We start from the raw sequence: 20,399 nt of genomic DNA on the forward strand, positions 1-20,399 counted from the left end.
TTGTTGTGTTTAACACAGCTGAAAATTTAAAATTTTATCCCATTGAAAATAAAAAGCTTAGTGGGAAAGTTTGGGTAACAAGTTGCTTTAGCTTCCCTGTCACATTTTTGGTTGACTCTCTGTTTTTATAAGTACCAGTCTATCTATGTTTGAAAAGGTTTTTGTAAAAAACACCAAACTTCCTGTTGGAACATAAAAGGCAAGTGTCCCTCCATAGAATTATTAGAAATTTAACTCAACAAACTATTGAGTATTTTAGGCCCTAGAGCTAACAATATGAAGTAGAAGGTGACACCTGCCTTTTCAGACTACTCTAAACTCCAGAAGGTGAAAAAAAAACAAGAAACATTAGTATGAATTTTCTAGAGGACAGGAATTTTCCTGTCTTCTCCACTTTCCTCTCCATGGATCCCATCATCCAGAAGAAAGGAGCCTTCCTGCACTTGTAGACTTTTTGCACTAGTTTTGTCTGGATTTTTCTGACCCTCAATGTATGTTATCGGCATGTCTGCTGCTTAGAACTATTGGGCTTTCTTTGCTCAAGGAAGAAAACTGGATTGGAGATAATCCTCAATTGCTTTGTGTCCATTGGAGGAAGAGATAGATAGTCTTCAAAAACAGTCATTACAGATTTCCTTAATTGAATCCTAGACTTAGTTTTTGGACGTTGAGACTGTTAAGAACTGAAATCTTGTCTAAATTACATTTGAATGATATCGAGAATTTGAGGGAAAACATACAGTCTTTTCAAGGATTTAGGATCCTTTAGTGGGAGGGTGGTAAGAGTATACCCTACCTCCTGGAAGATTGTACCTGGCTTAAAGGAGATGGAAACAACATGGAATGAAGAGGAGACCAAGAAATCCAGTGGGATGCAGAGAGCTGAAGCCATTATTTGTCAGCCAGACTTTAGGTATATTCAGAACAATAGAGACAAGGGAGGGAATGAGTAACATTTGGTGATAATCTTTTCTGGTCAGTTTTGAAAAGACTATTCAGTCACAATTTGGCCTCATTTCAGAAAATATTTCTGAAGTTAAATTGACTGAAAATGTGCAGAATAAGCATTAAATAATTATTGGTGTCATACAGATATAGCTGAAACTCTTTGACAAAAATCCCAAAGAAATAAAATCTCACCAAGCTCTCACCAAGATTTATAAGTGCAGTATTTTAAACCATTATATTGTAAACAGGACTTTTATATTTGGGTCTGTTTTATGTCACTTGTTTCTGAACAAGGTAATTCTGACAAGGAGTCACAAAATTTAGCCATTGGGTACAAGCTGAGACCTAAGATGTCACTGATCAACACATCCTCTCTATAACTGGTGACAGAACATTGTGCATTAAAATTTCAGTGATCTTTAACTTTGAAGTTATAAATTATTCCTGACTCTTTTCCTCTTCACAAGCATTCTCTTCAGCAGTGGATGTTCTTTGAATAATCGTTATTTACAATGTGAAGCTATGTGGTAATGGTCACTGTTATTTATTGCAGCGTCAAACTTTATAACAGAGGATAACAACATAGTAGAAGAGTTTGGGCTTTACTACAAAATGCTTCATTGTGTGTGTGTATCTGTGTGTGAGTATGTGTGTATATTTAGACCTAATTCAATTTAGCAAATATTTATTGAGGGTCTCTTCTAAAGCATGGTGCCATTTTCTAGAAGATGCAGAAATAAACAAGATATAAACCCTGTTCTCAGTGAAAAACAACAACCTCTTTAAAAGCACCATTTAAACAGGAAACGATAATCACGTGTACAGAGAGGATCAGTTATAATTCATGCTTTTATCGGAATTTCTGTAATGCATGTTCTCCCATGAGAGTACACATGGGTGAGGGCAGGTACCTTGTCTGTTCACTTCCATTCCCCCAGGATCTAGCACAGTACCTGACATATCTTACAGTCTCATAATTATTTTTAGCAAGTGCCTGAATAAATGAAAGTAATCTGTGCTATGAAAGAGAAAAATCAGCTACTGACCATACTGTATAACAAATTTTTAGTGGATTCAAAAGCTTATAACTACAATAAACATAACTGTGGAAACTATCATGTAAAGCAAAGCCCTTGAGTGATTAAAGGGATTTGTCTTTAAATATGTGAAAAGTGTAATGAGAAAGAGGTTTAATATCTTCCTTGATTAAGAGAGAATGAGAACTGCTAGGTAGGAGTTATTTTTGCTCCCCATCACCATCACCCTTAGAAAAACATGCTAGGCTCAATTTGAATATTTTCCAAATAATGTGATAGGGTCATTAATTAACATATAATATCATGGAAATATCAAAGGCGATAATACAGAAGAATCCATTGATTGGATTGCAAGTTTAACTTGCTTCTTACTATTCCTTCTGAGTCTAAAGTTCTCATTTATGAGGCTGTAAGAGCACTGTAGCTTAAGAATCGTTTAAATGGATTAATAATAGTTATTTTTAAAAATTTTGTATTGTCAAATATGAACATGAAAAGAGAAATTGCATATAGGAGAGATTCTATTTAAACTGTTTATTTCTTAGTATATTTTAGATTCTTTACAATTGAATCAACATGATATAATATTAACTAAGAGCAATAGAGTGAGGAGTAAGATTTGGTGAGAAGTCATGGCTTACCATTAGCTGTGTTTCTGAGCAAGTCACTTAATCTCTCTTGGCTCAAGTTTGCCACTCCTTGAATGAGAGTTATGGACTGGATGGCCTTTGAAGTGCCTTTCAGGTTCTAACATTTTATAACCCATTTATAATTTTCTTTTAATGAAATATATTTCTATAGAACCATATAATTGCGGTCTTCTTTCAGTGGATTTTTATAGAAAAGTTTGACATGTGTACCCCAGCTACACAATAAAACACAATCTAGAGTCATGCTCTCCCAAAAGAGAAAGATACCATTTTTATGTAATTGGAAAATTTGGCTTTTTCTCCTGTTTTTTTATTTCTATCATTGCACTGCTAGAGGAAAAATAGTTTGTTTCATAATTGATGTTTTGAGTACATCCTGATGACTTTATTTATTTTGATTTATGGAGCCATTGGGTACAACTGAAAAGAAGCCATAAATAAATCATGGCATTTCTGGGCTCTTCCTTTTTTGCACTCTTTCTCCATACTGGCCCCAGATGCCCTCATGCGCTGGCTCTGCTCTGCGGGTTGTCCTCCATGCCGTTACTCGGACACACACTTCGCCTTTACAAGGCCTACTTCTAACTAAAGGCCATTGCACCTCCCCCCTTTCTTCATTATAATTACTACGTCTTCACTATTTATTCAGCAAATCCTGAGTGTCTGCTATATGCCAAGCATTATTTTCATGGTAGTTGGAATATATCACTGTGCAAAATAGAACTGAAAAAAAAATTCCCCGCCTTCATGAAACGTAACATTCTTGTAGAAGACAGACAGTACGTTAAGGAACGTAACAAGTATTTGTTGACAGATTGGATTTTGGGTGTAAGAAGCAAAGCAGTCAGACATGACTCCAAAATTTTAAACCTAAGCAACTGAAAAGATGGAGTTGCCATCAACTGAGCTAGGAAAATTGCAAAAGGAGAAGGGCTTTCCTGGGGATGGGGAAGGTGGGGATAAGGAAATGGAACTGGAGTTGGTTTGGGACACACTAAATTTCATGTGTCTAGTGGATATCCAGATGGAGATGTCAAGTAGGCAGTTGGGTCCACGAGTGGATACTGATAAGAATTTGTGTTGAGTATACATTCTAATTAAAGTATTGTGACTAGATGCAGTCACTAGGTGAGTGAATGAATTAGGGAAAAGAAAGGACAAAAGACTAAGCACTGGGCAATCCAAAGACAGATCAGGGAGAAGAGGAAGAAACAGCAAAGGAGTTAAAGAAGGAACAGCCAGGAAGTAGAAAGAAAACCTAAAGGCTCTGGCATCCTGAAAGTCAAGTACAGAATTGTTACATTACGCCAATGCTGCTGATAGAGCAAATCAGGTGAGGGCTGAGAATTGACTTAGATTTACCAACATAAATTAATAATATATGTGGGTTTCTTTTCTGTAGAACTCATATTTCACGTGCTCAGGAATTATTTAATTTTTTTATTCATCTTTGTAAGGGGTGTCGTACTTATCACCATGTCATACTTATTATCTTTTGGAATTGACCCTTGTTTCCTTGAATGGTATATAATTATACTGTCTAAAGGTGATGCCAGAAAAAAAGTAAAACAAAGCAAATGTTAGCCGTCCCCACTGGATAGCCATAGAAGAACTGTGTTAGCAGTCATGTTTAAATCAAAGTAATAAGTTTGATATTTGTAGTGTCATAGGTTAATAGAGTAGAATCTGCTCTGTGTAATTAATTCTAGGAAAGAAGATATTAAAATTTTCCTGAGAAGGAATGAAAGACAGTTTGTTTCCGGAAGACGTAAATAGATGAAAGAAGTAAACTCTGAGTTTGCAACTAAGTTTGCAATATTCTTTACCAAAGGATTATATAATATGATGTCTTTGAGAGGTAAAGATTTGTGGCTAATGGAGCCAATAAAATGACTTTTAATAATAAGTATTTTTAATAAAGGAAATGCACATGGATTTCTGCAAAAGAACACAGAAGCAGAGGTAATGTAAAACTTTATGTATTTTTAATTAGGATACCAGAATCTCATGATTGAATTTGAAATACCATATTTCCAATGACATTATTTAATTAACCAAGCTAAAATCATATATAACAAGTTAAAAATTGGAGTTGGAAGAAGTATAAAGATAATTATTTCCATTTCTAAAAAAAAAAAAAAAAAAACTAAATTGAAATGAAATTATGCTGATTGATCTTCAGGGGAAAAAAACTATTTAAACCTAGCAGTTTGTTCAGAAGTGGCCCCTTCATCTTAAAATGATAACTCTTGAAATGGTCACAAATCACTTGGAAACTATAATGATAATGAAAGAGAAATTACGTACAGTTGTCACTATAATGCATGACTTTCAGAGGTGCTGAAATTTGTGAAAGAAGAATACTAAAAATTTTTTCAATTAAGAAAGCCAAAGGTCCATTCACCCTCTTTTCAGTTTTGGAGTTTTTTAATGAACTCCTCCTTTACCTCCCTCCACACTTTTTGCATCAAAAATAATTCTAAAAATTAATATTGTATTAGATATTGGTTTTGAGCTTTGTAATATGTTAAAACAATAAAGTCTGTGTGTATTATACATCTGTGTGTATCTTAGACATCTATCTACATACATTCATATGTAGTATATATGTACATACATATATGAGCATGTACATACAAATGCAAACATACACACACACTTACCCAAAAGAGGTTAAGTGCATTAAGAGTTGAGTTATGACACTAAAAGGCTATGTCATTTGGACCAGCTGTTTCTCTAATAAGTCTTCTAATCCATCTTAACTAGGCTGTGCCAGTATTCGGAAGCAGTAGATACTGGTAGTACTTAAGTTTCTTAGAGTCTTAGTTTGTCTTTATTTTCCATACTAAGAGAATGATGCCTGTACAGGCAACGTAGCAAAGTTCTTAGGGCACCTCACCTATAATGAGTGCTCAGGTTTTGCTTTCTCAAGGAGAGCCATAGATAAAGAAAGGAACATTGAGCCTCTCCCTCAGTGGTTCTCAAAGTGTGCTTTAACCTAAGCCTTTCTGGGGGTCCATAAGGTCAAAACTGTTTTTTAATGCTGAGATGTTTTTTGCCTTTTTCACTGATGAGCTTGTATTCTTCATTGGCACACACAACTTTTTTTAAAAATTGCCAATTTCATCTAATGTCCTCATTGAAGCAATAAAATTATTATTTTAATAACGCAACCCTTGGCTGCATATTGTATTACTACACGGTGTAATGGGGGGAAGAACACATTAAGTACTTCTGCTAACTTTCAAAGTACAATGGGTGTCTCACGCAAAAGTCTTTATTTGAGTTGAAAGTTGAGTTGACTCCTTTATCATATTACACCATTTTTACTTGAATAAAACAACTGATTATTCAGACTTGAGTGTGTGGAAGATATTTTTTTCAAAATGAATGAAGTGAGCCTAACTCTTTAAGAAAAACAACTGATAATATTAGCTGCCAGAAATGAAATTCAGACTTTCAAATGATGATTAGAATTTTGGAAAACTTGTGTTCACCACCATGAGTTTGACAGCTTCCCATTACTTAAAAACTTTTCTGATAAAAGTAGTGGCAACATTAACGAATGTGATTTTTAAATACAATTTGTCAACATTTGGACGAGCTGCATAACTCAGTGATCCAATATTTTCCAGATGACCAAAGCATGATGTTATTACAAAATCATGCATGGGTAAAAGATCCATTCTAAGTGCAACATAGACGAATGTGTTTTAATATCATGGCATTTGAAAAGTTCATTGATGTAGTTTTAGATTCCATGTTGCAACTAACCAAGTCATTTTGATATATTATCAAAAATTAATATCCACAATTATATGAAAAGGCTGTGAAGATATTCCTCCCTTTTGCAATCACATGTCTGTTTGATTCATAAATTTCAATCAAAACAACATATTGTAACAGGTTGAGTGCAGAAGCAGATATAAGGATCTAGCTATCTTTTAAGACAAATGTTAGAGATTTGCAGAAATGTAAAACAATGCCATTATTTTCACTAATTTTTTGTTGTGGAGAATATTGTTATTTTTCGTAGTATAATTTATGTTAACATGTAATGGATTTATTATTTTTAAATGAATATATATATATATATATATATATATATATATATATATATATTTAAAGATAATCTTACTAACAAATATTACCCAAATAAATTCAATAAAAATTTATTGTCCTTAATTTCTAATATGGTAAATATTGGTAGGGATAGCCCATGTAAAAAATATTCTCTGAGGTCCTCCTTACTGCATTTTAGAATGCGAAGGAGTCCTGAGATCAAAAGGTTTGAGAACCACTGCTCTACTGCAGTGCCTTTTATTCCTGAAATCATTCTCCAATTCAAAAAACAAGCCTGGGTCCCTCCAAGCTGCCCAGGAACTTACCATGAAGTACTCAGCAAACAAATCTGTCAAAGAATATAGACTAGAGCACAGGTACTGAACTTCACAGCAGCTGAATAGGGTCAGCCCACCTCTGATTTGGACAAGCATTACTCCATGAAAGAGCATCTGAATTACGCATTCATTTATCCAACAGACAGTTTTTCAGGGCTTCTTGCTTGCCAAGCATCGTGGTAAGTGATGGGGATGCAAAATAGAATAAGACAATAGCTTCTGAAAAGCTAACTTAGAAATCAAGATGAGTTAGTGCCTGCCTGTGACTGCTGCTGGAACAACTGACTAGAAAACATTTGGGGCAGTGAGGTTGTAATGATTCATTGAGAAGAAAAGAGGTCATGAAATGTCAGAAAAATCAAAGTTTGAACTAGTATGAAATTTTACTGACACTAGGAATATACAGATATTTAGCTTGTGTGGCTTGACTATAACATATGTTTTGAGAACACACGTATGCATTACATAGGTTCTACCTTCAAGAAGCTTGCATCCTAGTGGTAGTAGCAGAATGACGTTAAGAAAGTTGTGTTTTGGTACAATAAGAAAATCATATCAGGTACTGCACAGATGACTGTAGGTGAGAGCAGAGCCAAGCAGTTTAATTTTCAATATTGTGTAAAGAAAGACAATTACTGCCTAAGAAAAAGTCAGATAAAGCAGCAAGACAAAATGATAACATTATAATAGTTTCCACGGATAACCACCTGTGAATTCAAAGGATTGTCTTTGCTTTTATTTGCGCTGTTTATTGTACAGCCTTTCCTTTGGTGTTAGGGAAGGAAGAGCTAGGAAACAAGGCTTGGGAGAATAAGCACAAAATGTAGCTTTTCCCCTGCCCTTTAGTTAGACTTTCTAACAAGGACAAATATGGAGAGCTAGATTATTGGATCCAAAGATGGCAAAAGGGAGAGAAATATTCTTATTAACGCTCATTTTCCATCCGTATTCGTTGCCTCAGATAGGAAACAGTGTTCCTTCTCACAGGAGCAGGATGATTACCCTCGAGTCCTGACGGCAGCGGCCTGAGCAGTAAGGGAGGAGAATGCAGAGTAAGAAAAGGAGGCACACGTTTCCCTTTTCCCAGAGCCAGCTGCACCCTATTCATTTATCTTCTGTCCTTTAGGTAGAGAAGGTGTTTGGGGGCCAACTGATTTCCCAGAGGAGAAGATCAGTTGAAGTTTGAGATTCACGGTGAAACATGAAGAGTAAAGGAAATAGAAAAAACAAATGAAGTCAAAAGTACAGGGACCAAAAAAGAGGGGACAAGAAAATGAAGCCCTCCCTAGCCCTACCCCCACCACCAATGAAATCTTCCCTCTTCCAGGACAAGAACCATGTGGCAAAGGCATCTGCCTTCCCCAGGGAGCAAACAAAATGCTTCACAAATAGAGCTCAGTAGATTATTAACACAAACCAATGCTGAGATTACACTTAAAAATCGTTTAAAGCAATAATCGAAGATGGTAGGATTAATAGCAAAACATCTCAAAGGATGGGCTCTGCTCTTACTGGCATCCTCATGTTCTGTTTAGGGGAAGGGAAGAGTCTAGGAAATAACGGACTCGGAGACTGCTCTGGCCATGGTCTGTCTCTGGTCCACATGGAGCCTGCTTATGGGACAATCGTTAGTAAAGGCACTTGTGTTCTTCAGGTAGGGTCCCATATTACAACTGTCTTAGTCAGTGGCTTGTGCATACACAGAGGTGCCAAGACAGCTCCTGGTCTATCTAACTCAGACCACTGTTTCTGGTGGGTTGAAGCAGCATTTCGACTGATGTTAACAATTGACTATGTCGTGCATGAAGATCAGTTAACTCACGAGTAACCTCTCCTTTCTCAGAAACATGATTCCAGTGACAGAATTCCGGCAGTTCTCTGAGCAGCAGCCTGCCTTCCGGGTGCTGAAGCCATGGTGGGATGTGTTTACCGACTACCTTTCAGTGGCCATGCTGATGATCGGCGTGTTTGGATGTACTTTACAGGTAGGTGCTAGACTCCAGTCAGAATGGGAGCCAGAGCAAGACAGCCATTCACTCCTCTTAACAGAGTTGGCTGGGCGATTTTTAACCAAGTAAATATTAGTTGTTCTTCTCTATTTGTGTATGGTGTTTATAATCATGGCAGGGAGCCTGAAACACTGATTTACTGAACTTTCCTAATAAGATGGATTTGGTACTCGGAAGGTTTCACTGAGCACAAACAGCAGTCGACTGGAATCACGTAATATTCGATGTCACTAACATCAAAGGGAGTCCCTTATCTTTCAAAGTTGGCTTCATAGTAAAATATATCATGTGTATACACAGTGCCATTTATGTTGCCAAAATGGAACTTTCTTTTCTTTACCTCTTAAATTAACCCCTAATAAGATTTTCTGGAAGAACATTTTGATGAAATATTATTATTTTACCCATTGTTTAGTTCGGAATTAAAATGTAACCCAATCAAAATTTATTCTACATAGATGCTATATATTCATATATTAAATCCAGAGATTTTCTGTGTACCTATTATGTGCTGGGCACCATACTTTGAGGACATATATGTCTATAAGCAGTTCATTTCTAGGGGAAAAGTAAATAAACCAGCAATCAGAAAAGGTTGGGTTATACTATGACAAAGGCATCCCTCTAAAGCACTAAGGGAGTGCAGGGGGTGGGGGGACACTTGCTTGGGAACATAATAAAAGGGGATGGTTGTATTAAAATTTGGAGAACCAACTGAAGTGAGTCAGAGAGAGGGAGATGAGGGTGGGGAGAGGTGCCAGTGAGAGGACAGAATGTCTAAGTCATGGACGTGAAAAAGAACATGGCATCTTTGGGAAACTGTCTGTAGGGCTGGCTCTCATTGTGTCATCAGTGTGAGAGTGGAGGCCATGCCTGTGAATGGAATCACCCAAGGAGAGTGTGGCGAGTGAGATGATGTTAGGAATAATATTAAAGAGTAATAAAGGGAAAAGGGGGCACTGCTGAAGAAGACTGAAGAGGGGCCGCTGTAAGAACCAGTGGAAACCAGGAGAAAGGAGGGTCTCAGGAATCAAAGGCAGGTATGGTTAAGGATGGCAGGCAGTACAACTAACTCATGGACTAAGAAGAGAAAAGTAGCAACTAGGTCATTAGAAGTCTTAGTTTCAGTGGGAAAAGTGAATGGAAGTGAAAGTAGAAGTTTGGGGGGTAGATGTAACTTTCAAGTAAATCAGCTGAGAGGAAGAGGAGCTTGGGAGAGAGAAATAGCTAGAAGTGGTACAGAGTAGAAATAAAGGGCTTTTTAAAGTTGATTTTAATAACACAGAGTGCATCCTATGTGTCAGGCACTCTTCAGAACACGTTACACATGTTTTAACTCATTTCATTCTCATGGTAAACCTACGATGGAGGTACTATCATTATCCCTAATTACAGATGAGGTGCCTGGGGTGGCAATGCTCTTATTCAAATCCACACAATTTGGCCCCCAGTTCCCTGTTCTCAATCCCTAACACCATGATGCCTTTTGTTTGTCAGATGAAAAAAATTTGCGCTTCCCCATTCCCCACCCCCCCAAAACGATGCCAATGAAAAACTAGAGTTTGAAAGAAAGGGCATAAATTCATTCATAAATAAAACAAATATTGGTTGAAGAACCTACTGTGTGCCAGGCACTGTTCTAGGTACCAAGAATTACCAATGCAGGAGGAAAAAAAATAGATAAATGTCGTAGCCTATGGGAAAAACAAGCAAAATAAGGAAAATTTAGTAAATTATGTATATTAGAAGGTAATAAGACCAATGGAAAAGAAATAAAACATACAAGGATGATCGGAGATCCCAGCAGCTGAGGTTAGCAGTTGTAATTCTCGAATGAGGAGGCCTAGGAAGGCCTCACTGGGAAGGGAACTTTGACCAAGGAATTGAAGGAGGAGCAGGAACAAACCATGCAGATGTCCGGGGAGGAGGCTTCCAGGCAGAGGGAACAGCAAGAGCAACGGACACATAGAGCATTCACAGGACCATTCCCCTTCGGGAGGAGAATTTGACTTTCTGAACTTTCTAGCTCTGTTTCCCTGGAGACCTAATAAAGGTAGAATGTTACAGTGTCACTAGGCAACACAGCTTATGGTATAAATGACTGCATTTGGATTGGGGAATGATAAATGCCCAGTAGGAAGCCATACTGTGGGGCTTCTGTGATTGTGGTGACACTCCTAACTGAGCATGTGTTACTTCCTTTGACACATGGAAGATGTACCGCGTTTCCCCAAAAATAAGACCTAGCCAGACATCAGCTCTAATGCGTCTTTTGGAGCAAAAATGAATATAAGACCCAGTCTTATTTTACTATAATGTAAGACCGGGTATAATGTAATATAATGTAATGTAATATAATGTAATATAATATAATATAATAATATATAACTAATATAATAAATATCCAGTCTTATTTTACTATAAGACCAGGTATAATATAATATAATATAATATAATATAATATAATATAATAATGTAATACAATATAATAGATAATATAATACCAGGTCTCATATTAATTTTTGCCCCAAAAGACACATTAGAGCTGATTGTATGGCTAGGTCTTATTTTCGGGGAAACATGGTATCTACTGAGTCACAAGAGATATTGGCTCCTTTGGCACATAGGGCTTTCAGGCCCAGTAAATGCAGAATTCCCCCACAGTGGCTCTTTTCCTTGCACCTGAGACAATCCAGGGAGGAGCGTCTTGGGGGGAGACTAGCTCCTGGGCAGTAGCGCAGAACACTACACAGACAGTGTGACGATCTCCCCCAACCGGGGAAAGCCTGAGGCTGCCTTGCTGGCAAGCTGACGCCAGGCCTGTGGCTTTCTAAGTGATGCTGCTGCCAATTGAGGTATATGATAACCTTGTAAGTCTGAATGTAGAGGTGACCCTAGAAAGACCCCTGGTGATGTTACAGGCCTAAAGCAGGGGCATCCCTGGCATGTTGAAGGAAAAGCCAGGAGGCCAGTGTGCTGCTGTAGCGTGAGTGAGGGCAGGAGTGGAGAAGGAGTCCCGAGAGAGGCCACAGGAGCTGGGGCCTTGCAGCCCATTGTGAAGGTTTGGCTTTGCTCTGAGTGAGATGGGACATGTTTGGAGGACTTTGAGGAGAGGGTTGTCATTATGTGACTTAGGTTTTAAGGCCACTCTAGCTGCTGAAAGTGCAGTGTAGGAACAAGGACAGAGCAGGGGGATTATTTAGAAGGCTAGTGCAAATATCCAGGCAAGTCAGATGGCTTGGACTAGGATGGAAGCAGTGGCTCTGGATATAGTTTGTAGAAAACCACTAAGATTTGTTGAAGTATTGAATGTGAGGTATGAGAGAAAAAGAGAAGTCAAGAATGACTTTTTACATTAGGTCTAAGCAACTGGGAAAAGTTTTTGAGCGTGTTAAGTGTGAGATATGTGTTACGTGTCCAAATAGAAATGTTAAGTAAGCAGTTGAATATAAGACCCAGGAGTTCAGGGAAGTGAAGGATAGTCATCTTCAGGAAGCAGGAGGTGATGGATCTATGTGGAAGGATTATCCTTGATTTGGATGGAGGACGCATCTTCCACCAACATGAGAATGGTGGCTGCAGGTGCATTGTATTGGGGGAGGAGGGAAGAGAGAGGCACAGAAAGATGGGAGTGTATGCCTTACGGCTTCTGTGAAGTAGAAAGTGACATGTCTCCTCAGAATTGTGATGGTAAAAGAGGCAGCAGGATGTGGCAACAAGGAAGGTAGTGGAGTGGGTCCTTGAGGAGAAGGGCAGAGATTTGGAATGGGCACTTTGGGAAATTGTTGAAGGAGGTGACATACCGGGGGTGCAAAAAAATTGTATACACATGACTTGTACTCATCGTTTGTTATCGGTATATGTTGAGTATTACAATTTTAATACAGTTTTTTTCCTCTTAAAATGTATATACATTTTTTTGGCACCCTCTATAGATCAGCAGGAAGGCTGTACATCTGCCCTACTTTATTACGGGGCCATAGCACCCAGCTTAGCACCGCAGGATCTGCTTCGCAAACACAGGAATTGTTTTTCTTGTTGACATATTCCATGGCAGGATGAAATGCAGATAAGAGAAACCTCCCAGAAAATCTTTAAGAACTCGCAGTTAACTTGGAACAAAATGAATGAAAACGAGAGTGTGTACCTATGGAAATATCTATAATGAACGTCATTTAGGAGATGCGTCCTCAGTGAATGCAGGAGGGAATTCAAGCACAATTTAAGGATCTTTTCCTGTACCTTGGTCAGAATCATCTTCCAGGACCACAGCCGCATCGTGTGCCTCTGCTGTACAGCAGCTCTTGGCTCTTCCCACTTAGAACCCCACCCAGCACCACCACCACCTCCTCCCACGTTCCGTGCCTGCTTCGCCGATAGGTGACCTAACCTGGTCACTTCACACAGAGACCTGTTTTCTCCCTGCAGCCTTTAAAAAGAAAATGGATGCCAGTTGACTGGGTACAGGAAGAGTAGCCTGAGATGTCAAGATTCTAAAAAGAGTGAGATGCCCCAAAGGAATATTGCTTCAGGAACTGAAGGCTACCAGGCTCAGAATTCATCTGGGGTGGACCAATTAATTCAGCAAATGACTCTGAGCACCACTGACGTATCAGGCATTGTGTGGGGTGCTGGCCACTGAAAGAGAAATACAGTACAGCCCCTGCCATCAGATTGCGAATAGTCTACAGACCGTAGAAATACATAGGCAATGCCATTCAGTATGTAAGCGCCTTAATGGTGGTAGGCTTCAAGGCCATTAAATATGATGTTGTCATCTCAGCTACTGGAAGTTCGGGGCTTGAGGCAGTAAAAATTGAGCTAAGTCTCAAAGAATAAGTATACAAAATCAAAATACATATTTTTAAAAGAGGAATGGAAGAAAAGTCAGTGTAAACAAATGTAGTATGATCATGTCACAAAGCCTTCATTGATTGGCACAGATGGCATTTTACGGGGCATCCTGCAATGGGTGGGACATTTCCACACACGACAAAAATTGTCCTATCCAGAAAGCTAATAATAGCATTTCCATTGCGTGGCACTGGTAAGGGAACCTGTGCTAGAATCTGTATGTACTTTAACTCCCATAACTAACCTGTGGAGATAGGTTAGCCCCATTTTTCAGATGAGAATTCTGAAGAATAGCAGGTTCAGTAACTTGTCCGAAATCCAAGAGGGAAGCCACAAGGGTTCAAGTCTCAGGTTGATTTCTCCAGCATGCCTTTCAGCCCTCTGCACACTGCTATGGAATATTATGAACCATTACAGTTGCACAAATTGTGTGGCCATCTGGTGGCTTCTAAAACAGGATGGACTTAATCCTTTAATCACAAAGTGACTAAAAGGGAAAATAGAAAGTTAAAAGAGTGAATTTTCTTATTTGCAGTTAAAGTTTTTGAAAGATTATTCACTACGTACCTGCTATAAAAAAAAGAATAACTTTCAACCTATAGTAAACATTAAAGAAACAGGAAATAAAATACGATGTGCATTACTAAAGAAAGTAAAACCACCCAGCATCCATGTAAGGAAAGTAATGTTTCTTAGGGGGAGGATGGAAGTTCTTATCTGAACTGTGCTATGATAATCCTCTGAATTTGACTCAATCTACTGATAACTTCATAAACAAAGGTTCTCTGTGAAGCTCAAGTTCCTTTTCCATTTCCAAGGTGATATAACAATGGTTAATATATGTTTTCATGCCTTGAATTTCCCTTTATAAAATGAAAATGCATTCTCTCTGGTCTTATTCACAAAAAGAGTTAACTCTTAGGGTTCAAAAACAGAACAAAGCAAAATCTAAGAGGGTGAGAAGATCACTCATCGGTGATAAAAATGAAAATCCAGTAGCTTTTAGACTGTTTTGTAAGTCACTTCTTTTCATGGCAAATAATTATGTTTGCTCCTAAAATATTGTGTTCATGCAGGTTTAACACTACATAGCTTTGAAAATACGGGGGGAAAGTGGAAGTTATTATCTAGCAATAGGGTGTTGAGTCTTTCTTGCGCCGATGTAAAAGAATTAGTGCTCTTATCTGACTCCTCTGACAAATATTGTTCATTTCTGAGCAAGTAGCTATTTTCAAGGCTTTCACGGAATAAGAGCATGCATAAAGAACATTCCTTAGATTACATCAGCCCACGTAAAAAACAAATATAAACTCATTGTAAACCAGGAGAGTGTATGTAGTATCCTATTCCTGTACAGTCATATACCCTCAAGGACCAATAGTGTAAACACCCAACTCTGCGCTATGAAAACAACTCTATTCAAAAGCTCAACACACTCAATAAAATAGACCAAATCCTGAAAGGTCAGCATGTTGCTTCCTGGAAAAATAAGATTGCTTTAGATCTCTGCTTAGTGACTCCAGGTTATCCTATAATGGCCAAATCCAAAACAGCCCACAGGCAGGCGGCTACCAAATATAGAATTAGCAGTTTAGAAACCAGAAACAGGAACTGGAAGATACAAGCCCCCTGGAAGCCCTGAGGGACTGCTCAGTGACTGTTGGGCAGGAAAAACATTTCCTGCGTTCTGAATTAAGGAAGGGGGGGAGGAGGGAGCCAAGAGAGTGATTTCAATGGCTTGAAACCACCTACAAAAAAATTCTTGCAAACTTAACCTAATCCCGAGGAACAAAGTGGCCAGCAGGGTCACGGTTGAGAAGAGGTTGGGACATCTGAGCTTGTTGGTTGGAGTTGATCACCACTTTGATTTTTGGTACATACTGAAGTTAACTTCTGCTTCTCTGATTTAGAACCATCAGTGTCAACTCCATGGCAAATATTAGACTCCAGGGTAATTTCAGAGTTCGTTTTTGATCATGTGTCCTGAATTCTTGCTTCTGTCTCCCTCTTCCATGCTGTCCCATACTATCTGGACTTCTCTGGATGTTTTTCTTTTGCCAAATGTGGATTTATAGATAGAGGCTCAGAAATTCTTACTTAGATTAGCCTGTTGTTTAAGAATACTGATGACATAGCAGATAGCACTAATGGTAGGCTTAAAATGAAGACCTCATCTATGTTTTATCAAGTTTCTATGTACCTACCTGTCACCATTTTATTTGGATCTTTGGGAAATATAAAACAAAAGTCAATTAATGGTGAAAATAATGTTAAAGAACAGCCTTCCTCATCTCTGTAGGGATAATGGTGGATGCTATAAGGGAAAAAACACTATTTCAAAATCCCTGTTACATCTAGTAACAAAAAAATATGCCTTCGTTAGGACTTCCTTGTTATGGTGGTTTATTCAAACTGATACTTTTTATCTTCCCTAGAACTTACTTCTTGTCATCTATCACCATGACAATTTAATGTGCAGTGAACCCCTGGCCACAAAAATAATATATGAGTGCCTTTCACCTCACCCTCTGGCGTTAGCACAGGGCGTGAATCTAAATGCTTTTCTTAGCTTGTCTGTGCCGCCCCATGCCAGTCAGCGAATAAGGAGAATTTCCTTTTATCTCACTGTTATGGATTGTTATGCTCATGTTGCCTATTGATTGTTTAGTAATACATCTTCTTCCTCAAATAACAAAGCACAGAGTACTGGGTTTTTGTTTTGTTTGTTTGCTTCTTTTCCTGTAAGATTCAAAATGAGATTCACCATATATTTAGTCTCCGTTATTGATCCTGGGACGCAAATCACCAAAACCTGTATTTAAAGGTCTCTTTTAAGTAGGTTTGCTATGATACAGAGGAGATGATCTTGTATTTTTAATCACGGCCCTGAACTTGGAGGTCTTCCCCAGTCCTCTAATCTTACCAGGCAAACACTCACTCTTCCTCTTCTGCCCTCACTCGGTTCCTCTCAAAGTCTTCTCTTTCCCGTTTCACTGAGAACACTGGCAGTATCTGAATTCTCTCAACCACACCAAAACCATCCAAGTCAGATATAAGTGGTTTGAGAAAAATAAAGCAATGTAAGGAGAGAGCATGACAGAGGTCCTACTTTATTTAAATAAGGTGGTCAAAGAAGTTCTCTCTGGAAAGGTGACATTTGAACAGAACTAAAGGAACTGAGAGAGGGAGGTATGTAGGTATACTGGAGAAAGAACATTCCAGACAAACGAAACAAAGAGGCCAGTGTGGCAGGTACAGAAGGAGCATGGGCGAGAGTAGCCCCTTTCAGTCTTCTCTTGCCTGGATATACTTTTATAGGGTTAGCCATCAGTATTGACCTAAATTGAGCACAAATACCGGGTGTTGTAGATTTACGCTTCCAGCTGAAAATCTGACTTGTCAGAGGTCGGATAAAGAATTTAATCCCACAGTGTTTGGAACCTGGGACCTTATGAACTTCCCAAGCAGTTAGTATTTACCTCTTTGTTGACGCTTATCTAGCTGCAGAGTGGCAGAAAGTGGTAAGAGCATGTCTCATTGCCCTTACAGGACGTCAAGCTGCTAAAGGCAGGATTTGTGTCTCATGCATCTTTGTACCCACCTGCTTGTTTTAGACCTAACACAAGAAATGTGTTGAGTGAATGCATTAACGTGCTTAGGCATCTCTAAGAATTCATTGTCTTAATAATAAAAATAATTATATGAGCGTACAATTTAAAACTGCATCGTAAAACCGATGGAGGAAAGCTCTGCGTGGAGTAATTAATGAGGAGGTAACAAAAACCAGATCTCCCCGCAAAAGTATGAGGAGCCGCCAGTAGCATATGCTCTTTCTTTAGTAGAATCAGAGATTAACCACAGGCCTTCTCTAGGTCATCATTCTTAGAATAATTAGCATAAATCCAGTGCCAAAGAAATGAGACAGGGCCTTATGTTCGAGCAATAAACTTGGGAGAAAAGTCTTTTGAGAATGTACTGCAATAGTGTGCTAATAAGAGATCAACAAATCCTGATTTGAACATGGTGGTGTGCATTCTTATGTCGGAAAATTAACTATAGCTGTACTTTGTGTAGAAAAAGAAATCACGCTGTTACGGCAAAGAAACGTAGGAAACTATGGAAATTGAGGCACCTTGGTAAGACCAAGTTACAGTTTTTTGAGTGAGACCAATGGAGTATATTTTACAGAAGTAAGTATTAGTTATGTTTTGGCCGTATGTGGTTGTTTTTTAATGAAATTTTAGTTGAATGCTATGGTGAAAACCAGGTTTTCCTTATCCAGATGATTGCCCATTTATACAGATGTTGTGTGGAGAAGTACGTTGCCGGCATCCCAAAGTGAACCACATTACCGGTGGTGATTAAGTTCTATTACCTGATGTTAGTGTTAGTACTAGTATCCTTGTACCCATGGATTGGATTTTCTGAGCTGACCTAAGAGTCTGAAAACCTCCACATTATTTTGTGCGAGAACGGTTCCTTCATTCCAAACAACGAATTTTCAAATGAACTTTTGAGGACTTGCTTATCTTCATTAACTAATATACTTTAGTCTTTCAGGGATTTTTAAAAATTCATTGAAGTTCAAGTGTTCTTGAATAATGTTGATATTTTCATGATACTGGTTTAGTCTAAGTTATGATGGTTGTAGTCGTGCACTAGTAAAATTCTTTAAAAATACAAAAATGGCAGAATTTCCAAAGTGGGAGAGAATTTAGAGTGACTATGTTCCCATTCGATATAAAAATCTCTTTTATAGCGTTCTTGACTGATTACTATCTAGCTTCTGTTTGTGTATATCCAAAATAGGGAGAAGTGCTCTGTTTAACTGCAAATAAATCGGTGCATATTTATTGAATGTTGACTAGGTTCCTAGCACTGTGTTAAGTCTTATGGGGAATACAAAGTAATTTAAGTTCCGTCTGTGTTCCGAAGAAACTTAAGAAATAGTTGGAGAGGAAAAATGACACATTCATTCATTCATTGTACCCATTTATTCCGTGTGCTATGTTATAGACACTGCTGTTCTGACAACACAAACTGGCTCTTGGTCCTGAAGATGTTTAAACTGTAGACAGACATTCATATATATTCTTCTAAAACGTAAGCTAATTGCTGCAGTGTGTGTGTGTGTGTGTGTTTGTGTGTGTGTGTGTGGTGTCATATTGCAATGACCAGATATTTCAATGGCTAAAAAAGAGGAAAAACAGTTAAGTCCACCTGGGGAAATCAAGTTTCTTGATATTCTATATAGAATGGTTTAAATTATATTCCTGAAAATAAAACGTTATGGTGTATTATAAAGGTAAGACTTGTGAAGCAAAGTAAAATGTAATAAATGTCCACTTGGAAGCTTCTAGCAAATAAAGGCTTTCAGCTTTTTGGATGTAACAGCACTTCCTCTTTCTAAGAATAAAGGAATAAAGGCTTTTAAATGTACATAGTGACTTTTCATCATGTAATAGCAAACTCAAAACATGCACTTTCCTAAAAAGTAAATTGTACTAACTGGCAATGTTATAAATTGAGTTGACATCTGCCTACTCTAGGTATATTAGTCCTTCAAAGCTGGTGTGAGATTCTTTGCACTGATACCTAAAGCTAAGGCCATGTAACCTGAAGTTCAGATGTGTTACTTTATGTTTTAGAATGTTGATGTTGACTATTAAAATGTAGATGTTAGATATTGGACTCAGAAAATGCTTAATGCATGACGAGAAACCGTTGTAGAAATTTTCCCTTCTGGATTACTTTTGTGCATGAATATATTAATTAGTCACTTAATTTTATATCTGTAGAAATTCTGCACTATCAGCCACAAATCTTTTGTCTAACAAGCAGGCCATCAACTACGTCATCATTTTACTTTGTAAGAGATCTCACATGAACACTGGAAATGCAAAACCTGGGTTGATTTTTATAATTTCAGCTAGGTCAAATAAATTTAAAGAGAAAAGTTAAATCTTTCCCCAAAACTTAAAGAGAGAATATGGACTCTCTCATATGATTGTAGGTAAAACACATGGATATTTCCTGAGCCTCAGTTTGATTTAATGAGCAAGATAGGCGTCATTTCCATTTTACAGATTTATTGTGGAAAAAAAGTGGTCCCCAAAAAATGGTGCCAGAATATCTCTTTAAGTATAGATACAGACTTCAAATGCCTTGTCTTCATTTGGGGCATTTCCAACACAGTCATAAGTGTGATTCGTTGCATCTCTGGCAAACAGATAGGAGGAGGTCTAAGATGAAGGACCAATGCCCCAATTCTTCCTTCCCATAGCTGTCTGCCTCTTTCTCCCAGTTGTCTCTGCAGAACCTGCATAGACAGAGGACAAGGTCAGGTAAAAGAACAATGAGTGAAATCTAAGCTCTGGCCCCAAACCAAACCTCACTGTCAATCTCCTGGTGAGCTAGGCCAGACCTCAGATAAGTCACCAATCTTCCTTTTTGGAAGCAATTTGCTAAGCACTGGAGACCTGTGTGACCTGGGCCAGAAGG

General features: G+C 38.1%; 1 protein-coding gene across 2 annotated transcripts in view; it reads left to right on the forward strand.

Moving 5' to 3' along the window:
- LRRC8C (leucine rich repeat containing 8 VRAC subunit C) overlaps window positions 1-20,399 on the forward strand; it is a 76,230-nt gene that overhangs the window by 33,879 nt on the left and 21,952 nt on the right. For both annotated transcript variants that reach the window (XM_019753282.3, XM_088791311.1), the window contains one exon: window positions 8,879-9,020. In XM_019753282.3, the coding sequence (XP_019608841.1) occupies window positions 8,883-9,020 (138 nt within the window). In that variant the 5' untranslated portion in view covers window positions 8,879-8,882. The remainder of the gene's footprint in view (window positions 1-8,878; window positions 9,021-20,399) is intronic.

The sequence above is a fragment of the Rhinolophus sinicus genome, chromosome 14, assembly GCF_057876585.1.
Source record: "Rhinolophus sinicus isolate RSI-liver-muscle chromosome 14, RSI-T2T, whole genome shotgun sequence".
Classification (NCBI taxonomy): domain Eukaryota; kingdom Metazoa; phylum Chordata; class Mammalia; order Chiroptera; family Rhinolophidae; genus Rhinolophus; species Rhinolophus sinicus.